The 11,309-nt window shown below is 46.9% G+C and overlaps 1 protein-coding gene across 1 annotated transcript in view; it reads left to right on the top strand.

Moving 5' to 3' along the window:
* The window catches only part of Paqr5 (progestin and adipoQ receptor family member 5), a 70,416-nt gene that overhangs the window by 31,315 nt on the left and 27,792 nt on the right, over positions 1 to 11,309 (top strand). The window contains exon 2 of the mRNA XM_021207800.2: positions 6,930 to 7,075. Coding sequence (XP_021063459.1) covers positions 7,025 to 7,075 — 51 coding nt within the window. The 5' untranslated portion in view covers positions 6,930 to 7,024. The remainder of the gene's footprint in view (positions 1 to 6,929; positions 7,076 to 11,309) is intronic.

Genomic DNA, 11,309 nt, shown 5'->3' with positions numbered 1-11,309 from the left:
CCCCCCCCCGAGACAGGGTTTCTCTGAGTAGCCCTGGCTGTCCTGGAACTCACTCTGTAGACCTTTTACGTGAGTACTGGGGACATGTGTGACAGGCACACCAATGACTGAACCATCTCTCTAGCCTCCCTCTCGGCCTAACATTTTAGCAGCTCCAAAATTAGAATTCATTTCCAGTCAACAGCATCTCCTGATTGTAATTGGCATCATTTTCTCTTTTTTTGGTACATGAAAATGGCGATGTGTCTTCCAGCTAACGGTGTCTGAAGGTCATTGAAATGCCATCCTGGGCTCAGTTGGTATTTAGATGCTTGGGGACAATTAGACTATACCTCCATGCCCATTGTTAGCCCAGCGCTGTGAGTTGCTGGGGCTGGGTTTCTGACATCCATATTTGTTTCAGCAAACCAGCACAAGGGCATCATAGAATCTTCAGGACAAGCTACCTGTGCTTTGGGGGACTCTCGAGCACGCCCTGCCTGAGGGTTCACCCGGGGCTGAGGTGACGGATGTCTGCTAGTGATGCAGGAGGAACCCGAAGTAATACAATTAACACCAGAAAAGATTTACTGCTATGCGTGCTTAGGAAATACTAAGTTGCACTAAGTAGGATTTAGCTGAAGGAGCACGGGCTCGCATTCAGCTGGCAGGTGAGTAGTGTTCTAAGCAGGCTGCTTAGAAACTGTGGGAAAGACAGCTCTATAGCATATCAAAAGAACAACATTGGTGTGCATAAAAATAATCCTGCCAATGATTTGCTTTGTTAATCTCTCATCTGTTTAAGTAGCCAGACTGGCAGTCTCCTGGCTCTGTTTAAATTGTTCAAAGTCTAATCTGGGGCTGGGACCTGAAGGACATGAGAGAATGACACAGTGTGTGGAAGTGTAAGCCCAGGACCTGTGTAAGACATTGTCTGCGCAAAGTCAGGTCCCTTTTGTGCGTTAGCCAGAACCAGTCATGAACTAATGCTAAAGAACTCTCTCCTCTGCTAATCTGGAAGACTGTGGATTGATTTCCCCCACCCCCTCCATGTTAATTCTGTAACAGTAGCAGAGTTAAGACATCTGCTTCAGTTCAAGCTACCCATTCCTCTCATGTGAGCTCATGGGATGCCTGCCACATGAGGAGCAGCCTCCCTGGCCATCCTGTAGCTGTCCCTGTGTGTGCACACCAGAGGGCACATGCACTTTGAATCTCACTAACTTACACGTTTCTAGTCCCACTCGTTTCTCTAGTGAAACAGAATCGCTCTATTCCTGAGCGGACTCTTAGGTGTAGGTGCCCAGTGACCCCAGCTGGACCCAAGCTCTCCTCTGGTGAGGTGATGGTTGGTCTCTCAGATGCTAACAGACACTCATGAGGCTATGGTTAGAACCTTACCTCCACAGCACACCCTCTATGTGAAGTATTTAAAGGTTACTACTGCCACTACTAGTGTGTGTGTGTGTGTGTGTGTGTGTGTGCACATGCGCGAGCGTGTCTGTGTGTATAGCTATGTGAATGGTTATCTGAAGTCAGAAGAGGGTATCAGATCCCCAGGAGCTGCAGTTATAGATTGTGGGTCACCCCTTGTGTGGTCTGGGATCCAAACTCAGGTCCTCTGCAACAGCAGTCAGTGCTCTTAAGTGCTCTCCAGCCCCTCCAATGTGAAGTATTTAAAAGCAGGTTGTAAACAGTATAATATATAACCCATGAATGGCCATGCATTGGGATGCAATCTTTGGCAGCCAACACTGAGCTCAGAAAGTGCAGCTTTGAACTGTGGGGATGGAAAGATGAGATCCTGTCCCTTGTGAATCAGAATGGTCAAGGTCATTATCCGCCGCCGCGCCCCCCCCCCCCCCCCCAGCATTCAGTTAATAAGAGGGATAACACAATGAATTTATTTGATCTAAGTTTGCTAGGGCTGGGGTGTGGCTTAGTTGGTAGTGTTTCCCAGCGTGCTTAAAGCCCTGGGTGATATTCCTAGCACCACATAAAGCTGAGAGCAGCGGTGGGTACTTTAAACAACTTAAACAGAAACAGGAGACTAAGTCAGGGTACTTGGGCAGATGGGAGGTTTACACAGCAAAATATTGGCAGAATTGTTTTTAAGTACACCTACAGTCCCAGCGCTTGAGAGGTGGAGGCAGAATCAAAGGTCCAAAGTCATGTTCAACTGTTCAGCAAATTCAAGGTCAGACTATAGGAGACCCTTGTTTCAAAAATCAAAGATGCTAAAGGCTAAGGAAATGGCTGTCAGTAACACACTTCTTCTGTCTTCAGAACCGACATTTTGAAAAGTCAGCTGTGCTGTTAATATTTGTAATCCCAACACTTGGGAGGTGGAGACAGGCAGATGGATGGGTCTGTTAGTTGAGCTCCAGACCAGAGAGAGATGCCGTCTGAGAAAAGGGCAGATAGCACACAGGAGGGGTGACATACAAGGTAGTCTCTGGCCTTCACATGCACACGTGTGAAAACACACACACACACACACGGACACACACACACACACACACTCACACACACACACATGGACACACACACACATGCACACACACACACATGCACACACACGGACACGGACACACAGACACATACACACACACGAACACACACACATGCACACACACGGACACGGACACACACATACATGCATACACACGGACACACACACACACATGCATACACACGGACACACACAAATACACACTTTTTATGGCATGAAATACTTCAGAAATACAGGCCTAAAGACCCATTGAGAACAGTGTTCATGCTCAAGTTCTGTGAAGAGTGGGCGGTGTGACTGGACACAGAGTGTGGCCTAATGCAAATGGACCCTCAGTGGGTACCCTAGGCAGGCCTGTCTGCTCAGAATCTTTTTGTCTCTCTTTGCAATGTACTCTCTTTTGGATGTGGGCCAGGGCGCCTGGAGTCAGGATCTACAAAGGAACATGAGACCATGACTTTTCAGAGCGTTACAGCTTTAGGAAAGAGAGACAGAGAGAGAGAGAGAGAGAGAGAGAGAGAGAGAGAGATTGGTGACAGAGAATAGGGCAGAAGGTTAGAGAGCCCTGTTTCTGGGCCCTTCTAGTCTCCTTCACTTTAAACTGCTCAGCTCGAAGAGGAATCGTGTTTTGAGATGCTATTTTCTGAGCCTCTGTATAATGCAGTGATTCTCAACCTTCTTAATGCTATGACCCTTTAATACAGTTCATGTTGTGGTGACCCCAACTGTAAAATTATTTCCCTACTACTTCATAACTGTTACTTTGCTGCCACTATGAATTACAATATGAATATCTGATATGCAGGGTGTCTGATATGTGATTTCCCCCACCACCACCACCAAAGGGGTCAAAGCCCACAGGTTAAAAACTGCTAATATCATGGATAAAGGATTGAACAATATTTTTTAGTCAAATTGTAGGAGGCAACTCAAAAGAGTGACAGTATTTATAAAGAAGAGGTTGTCTTGGATGACACAGATGAAGACTTTAACACATTTACTTCTATGCAATATGAGGAAAAATTTTTTATTATTGTATTAAACAGAGTTGAGATTCTATATGTGTACTTGACCAAATTAATAAATTTGTGCTAATAATGTAACTAATTGTTGGTTCATTCATATTATTAAAATGTATTAAATCTTTGGAACCTGTCATTGGGAAAAGAACTCACCATTTTCTTTTGGACCAACATATATGACAGTATTTAGTAGATATCTTAGGTTTTGTTGTTGGTGGTGGTGGTTATAATTTTATTCTCATGAATGTTTTTAAGGCTATTTCAGAAAAACATCCACTTTCTTTTTGAGATAGTGTCTCTCATTTCCCAGGCTGTCCTGGAACTCTCTGTGTAGCCAAGCATGACCTTGATCTTATCTTTCTGCCTCTGCCTCCTGACTGCTGTGACTACAAGTGTGTACTAAGTACTATACGTGGCTTTATGCTGTGCTCAGGATCAAGACCAGAGCTTTGTGTGTGCTGAGTAAGCACTCTACTGAGAAACATCTCCAGCCCTTCTATTATAAAACTCCAGTAAGATGAAGTCTTATATGAAACACTACTAAGCTGTTATCTCTCTGGTGTATTTGGATTTTATCTTAGAAACTATGATGATTAACTTTAATTGTCAACTTGACACAACTTGAGAGCCCTAATGAGGGATTGGGTTGGCCTTTGAGCATATTTGTGTAAAATTATCTTAAATTAATTGATGCAGGAAAATCAAGCCACTGTGGGTGACACCGTTCCCTAGGCAGGGGTTCCTGAACTGCCTAAGAGTGAAGAAAGTGAACTGAGCGCAATCAAATGAGCATGCATTCATTTCTCTAGTGTTCACTGTGAATACAATGTGACCAGCCCTCTCAAACTCCTGCCACTGTCTTCCTTGCAGTGATGGGCACTACAGCCTGGGAATTTTAGCTAAAATAAACCCATTGCCCCCAAGTTGCCTTCTTATCAGAGTGTTTCTACCACAGCAACAGAATGAAAAGTCGAACAGAAGCCCTTGAATAAGCTTGTCCTTGACACAGCAACCCAAGCTGCAATGTTGGTGATCCTGCAAATTGCAGTCTGGTTTTTCTAGGGTCTGTGAAATGAAGAGCCTGTTTCCCACCAGGTAGAGTTGAAAGGATCAGGGAGTTAATTCCAGGCTCGGTGATATCTGAAAGCTTAAGATCTGCTGTGTGCCGTGACTTCCCACCATCAGACACTGGTCTTTTGCAATTGTTAACAAACATGAAGATGGACAATTTAGATGTGGACTAACAACCTAGTCATAGGAGAAGCTTCATTACTTTAAATGCTGTAAGAATATAACAGCAGAAGCCTCGCACTTTTGAAACAGGTCAGTCAAGTTCTGTCTTATCTGGGATGTGGCCTCAGCTTGCTGAGTTGGCAGGAGTTGCTCCCTACTTCCAGACCACACACATCCCAAACATCCTGTTTGCGGCATCTCCCAGTGCTCAGGAGAAATGTGGTCTTGGTGCTTTGTGCTAGGATGTATTCCCTTTAGTTAAAGCCGATTCTCTTGTGTGTGTGTGTGTGTGTGTGTGTGTGTGTGTGTGTGTATAGAGATCAGCAGTCTTATGCAATTGCCCTCCTTTCATTTCTCTCTCTCTCTCTCTCTCTCTCTCTCTCTCTCTGTGTGTGTGTGTGTGTGTGTGTATGTGTGTGTGTATGCGCACGTGCGTGCATGTATGATGTGTGTCAGGTCAGCCACAGAGGTCCCAGGAAGAATGTGACTGGTGATCCAGGGAGATCCCTCAGAGGCAGGGAAAGATTCCTGTTGATGGGGACATAAGGGTGGCTCTAAGGAGGCTCTGGCCCAGAGGTGATGGCAGAGAGACACTGTGGTCAGTCAGTCCCTAGCTTCGTCCTCTTTGTCCTAAAGCAGTGTTTTTCTGTTTCTTGGGCTGTCTGAGAACTCTATATGTCTGTAGTTCATATTGTTTACAGTTGCTAAATAGTCTTAATCCTGTGTTTGATCAAATTTATTGTTTACTCCAAGTTGCTCTGTCTCCAAGAAGCTCCTTGGCTTTTTGCCTGGCCTGTTTTTTTGTGTGTGACAGAGCTGTGTGGTCAGCCTCCTGGAAGAGGCCATTTTTCTTTGAACTAGAACATAGTTCTTTGCCCCCCTTATATTTTTTATTAAAATGTATTAAAATTTAGTTTATTTATCGTGTATGTGTGTGCATTTGCAGGCATATGTGTAAGTGCATAGACACTGTGGAACAAGCCTAGAGGACAGAGGACAACCTTTTTGGTTTTTTTTTTTTTGTTTTTGTTTTCTCTTCTCCTCCCATGAGGGTCCTGGGGATGGAACTTGGGTCTCCAGGCTTGGAGGCAAACTTAGTCATTGAACCATCTCATGCCCCTCCCCCCATTGTCTATTTATGTCACCTAGGACTTGAGATATCTCTGCCTCCTTCAGACCAGCCTATGGTGGAGTGCATGGCCTCAGCTTTTCCCAGTTCAGCAACTCTGAGGAAAGTTGTTCTCATGTCGTCCCCAGAGAGGAATAGGCAGCCTCAGGACCTTCAGAGCCCTACTGTTTTCTATTGCAGTCTCTGTTCATTCTGCTGTCATAAATACCTTAGACTGGTGGTTTATAAACAATGAAAATGTAATGCTTCCAGTTCTAGGGGCTAAGCTGTCCATACTGAGACTATTCACAGATGGCTCCTTCTCCTTGTGCCCCTTGTACACCCCCCCTCACCCTGGGCCCAGTGTCAAGAAAGCTCCTTCAGGCCTTTTTTATGATAAGGGTACTAATCCCATTCATAAGAGTGGGACCTTTATGACCTCACGACCTTCTAAAGGCCTTACTTCATACCACACTGGGGATACAGATTTTGAAGATTTTTTTTGTATTGTGGTAATCAGCCGTGGAAGGATCTAATTGCTTACCAGCTGGCATTCTCAGAGCGAGGGATGAAGTAGTCTGAATCATTGCTTTTAAGAAATCTCTGCACACCTCTTTAATCCCAGCACTCAGAAGGCAGAGGCAGGCAGATCTCTGTGAGTTCAAGGCCAGCCTAGACTACAAAAGCCAGTTCTAGGACAGCCAGGGCTGTTACACAGAAATCTTGCCTTAAAACCCCTCCATCCCCTTCAAAATAAATAAATAAATAAAAATAAAAAGACAGGGGCTCAAGTAGCCCAGGCTGGCCAGGAGTTAATGAACTCCTGACCCCCTATGTCTCTACCTCCTCAGGATGAATGGCATGTACCAGCATGCCTGTTTTATGCAGTGCTGTGGATTGAACCCAGGGCCTCGTGCATGTCAGGCAAGCACTCTACCAACTGAGCTACATTCCCCTTGGCAATCCTGTTTGCTCTCATTCTAAAAATGTCCAGTAGTTGAACTACCAGAAACCATATCCAGTTGAAGTTAGGTGGAGTCTGACCTGATTTTTTTTCTCGTTTGTCCTCTTTCAGGGATGCTGCCTTGATGTCCCTGGTATGTCAGAACTGAGTGGGACCTGCTGAGGGGCTAGAGTGACCTCAACTGCCTTTCCCAGCCTGGTGTCAAGATGCTGAGCCTGAAGCTCCCTAGGTTATTCCGCATAGACCAGGTGCCCCAGGTGAGCACTTTTATTCCACGGCTGAGCTCCGGGGGTCTGCAATGGATCGGCCCCTGCAATGTGGGACTTGAGGACGCTTTCACCGGGCCCCTTGTCTTCAAGGCGCCCCTCTGAACCTCCTGCAGAAACCAGCATCCCTTGCCCCAATCATGGACCAGGCTGGCAAAGTGTAGCCCTTCGGTGTGACCTAGTGCTGCATCGGGAAGCAAAATCATTAGAGAGAGCACAGAATTGGGCTAGCCAGGGGAAGTGGTAACAGCTGCAGGGCGGGGGGGGAAAGGCTGGCTTCGGCCTCCTGTGGTGCTCCAAAGTAGGCCAGAAAGCAGTCACCTTAGCGTGGCTCTGCACACGTGTTCTCTCTGTCGCATACTCTGCATGCCTCAGACACACAGTCCTCCTGCCTCAGTCTCCCGCGTGCAGGGATTACAGGCTACGCTGCCATTCCAGCTCTACCCTCCACTCTTGCAGGAGGGTCAGGTCAGGCCTAGGGTTGGGCAATGGAGAAGGGCTTGGTTAGTGGCTCTTGTCTCCTTTCCACGGAGCCATCCTGACACACACAGCAGGCACAGACGCCCTTTTGGTTGTATGCTGTGCCAGACCGGTGCACTTCTATCTTGCCTTGTAGAGAAAGCACAAGACTGAACCCTTGTCTCTGGGTCATGTTTCCTTCCTGCAGGACTGAGAGTCAATGCTGTTTTGTGGTGGGATGTTTCCTGGGAAGATGAGAGCCCCGTTCTACTCAGCTGATTGTCACACAGTGATGTCTTACAGCCCCTATCCAAACTCAGTATCACCTGTGGGACACTGAGTAGAGACCTGCCAGGCTCTGATCTGCAGCTGTAGAGCCAGGTGACGCCAGGAAGATGGGGCTGGGCAGAATCATGGGCAGTGCAGAGCTGTTGTGGGGCAAGATGAGGAAAGCAGGAAGTTCTAAAGAAAGCCACCGTCCATAGCCCTTTTAGCAGGGCCCTGCCTCTGGTCTCACAGGGCCATCTGCTCCCCCTCTCTGTCCACACATCAGTGGGTATGACTAGTGGGAACACAGTGTCAGTCTTGGATTTATTCATGACATTTATTCATGATATTTTTATTGACTTCTTCCTGTGTGCAAGGTGCTCCTCTACAGGATTCAGAGAAGACATGTGGGCAGCCCTGTTCTGACTAGGCTCCTCTGAAGCTCACAGGGATCTCAAACACGCACGAGTATTTTGTAAAGCAGCTCGGAGGAGAGATGGGTCACTTCTGTCACAGGGGAGGAAAGGATCTGGAAAGACACTATTAAGATGAGTTGCAGGGGCTGGGAGAATAACTGGTGTTCAGGGGCTTGCTGTAAAAGCCTGAGGACCCGAGTTCAAATCTCAGAACCTAAGTAAGAGGCTGGTGAGTGCTTGTGACTCTAGCACTAGGGAGAGACAGGGATGGATTCCTGGGGGATCACTGGCCCGCCACCCTAACCTCGTCTGCAAGCCCCAGGTCAAGGAGACTCAAAAATCAATATGGATGGCACCTGCGGAAGAACCACACTGTAGATTGTCCTCTGGCTTCCACACACGTGTGCACACTTATGAATGCACATCTACACACACACACACACACACACACACACACACAAACAAATAAATGTAATAACCATTTAAGTGCCTCATAGAGAAGTTAGCTTTGAGCCTCGTGTAGCTTCCTGGTGAGGAAAAGATGTCTTCACAGCACCCTTTGTCTGGGGTCCCACCTGATGATGTAATCAGGCCCGCTGTGTTTGTTATCGTTTGACTCATCTCTTCTCTTCCTTCGCCTCTCAACCCTTCCTGTCATTACGTTTTAACTGCGCCTTGTGTAAACAGCCCGGAGTTGGAGCTCTAGCTTGAAGACTCATGCCTTTGCTGATGTGTCTAGTGGTGTGCTATAGAGGGATCTGTGTTTGTTTCATCTGTCCTGGGTGAATGTATCTGTTTCCTCTGCTTCTGCCTTCCATTCCAGTCATTTGGGATGAAGGGTCACATTCTGACTTTCTGTTTCACTCTTCTACTTCTAGACATGTTCTGCAGGTACTAGTTTAGAGATCACTTCAGCTTTTTTTTTTTCCTTTATATTTTGTTTTTGAGACAGGGTTTCTCTGTGTAGCCCTGGCTGTCCTGGAACTTGCCTTGTAGACCAGGCTGGCTTTGAACACAGAAATCTGCCTGCCTCTGGAGAGTTAGGATTGGAGGCATGCATGACCACACCTAGCTCAGCTCAGCTGTTTTACTATGAAGAGCTAGCACAAAAGAGTAGACAAGCAGAGGTTTTAAAGCCACCCAGGATTGACTGGGAATGTAGCTCAAGCGATAGAATATTTATCTAGAATGCAAAAGGTCCCAGGTTCGAATCCCAGTTACTGCGTGCCTGTACTCTCAGCACTCATGAAGCAGGAGGATCAGAAGTTCATGGTCACCTTTGGCTATAGTGAATTTGAGGTCAGACTGGGCTACATGACACCCAGTCTCAAGTTAGCCCAGATACCTCAGTGACTCAAAGTGTCAAAGACTGTGTTCACTTCAAATTACAAAGCAGTCATTCCTCGCTGCACCCTCTGGTCACCACAGAGGGGAAGAGAGAGGACGGACGGCATCTTCGGTTGGGTTTCCTAGAAACAAACTCTGAGACAGAAACCGGCAGGCAGGAGTTAACTGGGGATGGTCCTCAGGTACAGCACTGTAAAAAGTGAGGATGGCAGGATGTGGATGAGGAGCCACGGCATCAAAGGCTCCCCCCACCACACAAAGCCATCACATGCTCATCACACAAGGGCTCTGCCTGGGCTTCACCTTTCAGAACTGTCCTGAATCTAGAAAGTAGGCCAGGACCTTGACTCCTTGGTGGGTGGGGTTGGGTTGACCCTGAGAAGGGAACATGATGAAGACAAGATTGTGTCAAATTGCCCTTTGACCCAAAAGTTTCCCAAAAAGACTAGAGCTGTCTGAGTTCAGTCCTGTGGCTATGTCACCTGACCACCTGAGCTCGATCCCCAGGACTCAAATGGTAGAAAGCAAGCACCAGCGATGCGAGTTGTCCTCTGACCTCTACCCAGGCACAGTGTGTGAGTAAATAAACAGACTTTTAACGTGAGTAAAAGCTGGCTGCAGTTTCAAGGCAATGCACTGTTTTGCACTGTTTTGCACTGTTTTGCACTGTTTTACACTGTTCTGGCCTAGAGAGCTTGCACTCACCTGACTCTGACCCCGACAAGCCTAAGATACAGGAAACACACAAGAGAGTTGGCGAGTGGTGACTATTTCTGCCATGCCTGACTTCTCCGGCCTGAAGAACAGATGCCTCTGAACAGTTGTGCAAAGGCATCTTGCCTGGAAATTTCTTCATAAACCAGATTAGCCTCAATCTCAAACTTAGGGAGATCCTCCTCCTGTTGCCTCCTAAGTGCTGGGATTGGGATCATGCACCACCACACCTAGCTGTGACTCCATTCCCCCTACCCTCTTAAAAATATATATTGTTTTGAGATTTTGCTTTTATTTTAGGGTGTGGGTGTTTAGCTCCATGTAGTGCCCACAGAGGCCAGCAGAGGGCACCGAGTCTCCTGGAACTAGGTTGTGAGTTAACTGAACCTGGGTCAGCTGGAAGAACAAGCGCCCTTAATCCCTGAGCCATCTCTGCAACCCTTGTGACCCCATTTCTGACCCTGCTCTTGCTGCCGCCCCTCCCTCGAGATGCTCCATTCGAGAATGTGAGTACTTGAGCGAAGGTGGATTCCTGAGGACGGCTTTGGGCTTGCTCCCCAGGACTGCCAAGACTGGAGCATTTCCTGTTGGAGACACCATGGTTCTCAGAGACAGCATAGATTCTGACCAAAATCCCATACACAGACTATCAGAAGGCCCTGAATTATTGGGAGGTTTTGTTATTTGTTTGTTTTGAGACAGGATCGTCTCTACATAGGTCTGGCTGTCCAGGAGGTCACTGTGTAGCCCAAACTGGTCTCAGACTCACAGAGAGCCATCTGCCTCTGCCTTCCCAGTGCTGGGATTAAAGGTGTGAATTGCCACGCCCAGCTGAGATATTTCTGTGATCTTCCTTGGTTTCCAGTAGCTCTCCTTAGTGCAGCACTCTACCAACTGAGCTACACCCTCAGTCAAAAATGTCTATTTTAAAAATTCTTTATAAAGTGAAATAGTTCAACCTAATTTGGAAAGGGGATTGAGATAAGGCTTTTGTTACGTAGTCCATCGTAGATTTTTTTTTT

The sequence above is a fragment of the Mus pahari genome, chromosome 10 (assembly GCF_900095145.1).
Source record: "Mus pahari chromosome 10, PAHARI_EIJ_v1.1, whole genome shotgun sequence".
NCBI lineage: Eukaryota > Metazoa > Chordata > Mammalia > Rodentia > Muridae > Mus > Mus pahari.
The sequence above is the reverse complement of the archived record's forward strand: the minus strand, read 5'-3'. Positions and strand labels throughout refer to the sequence as shown.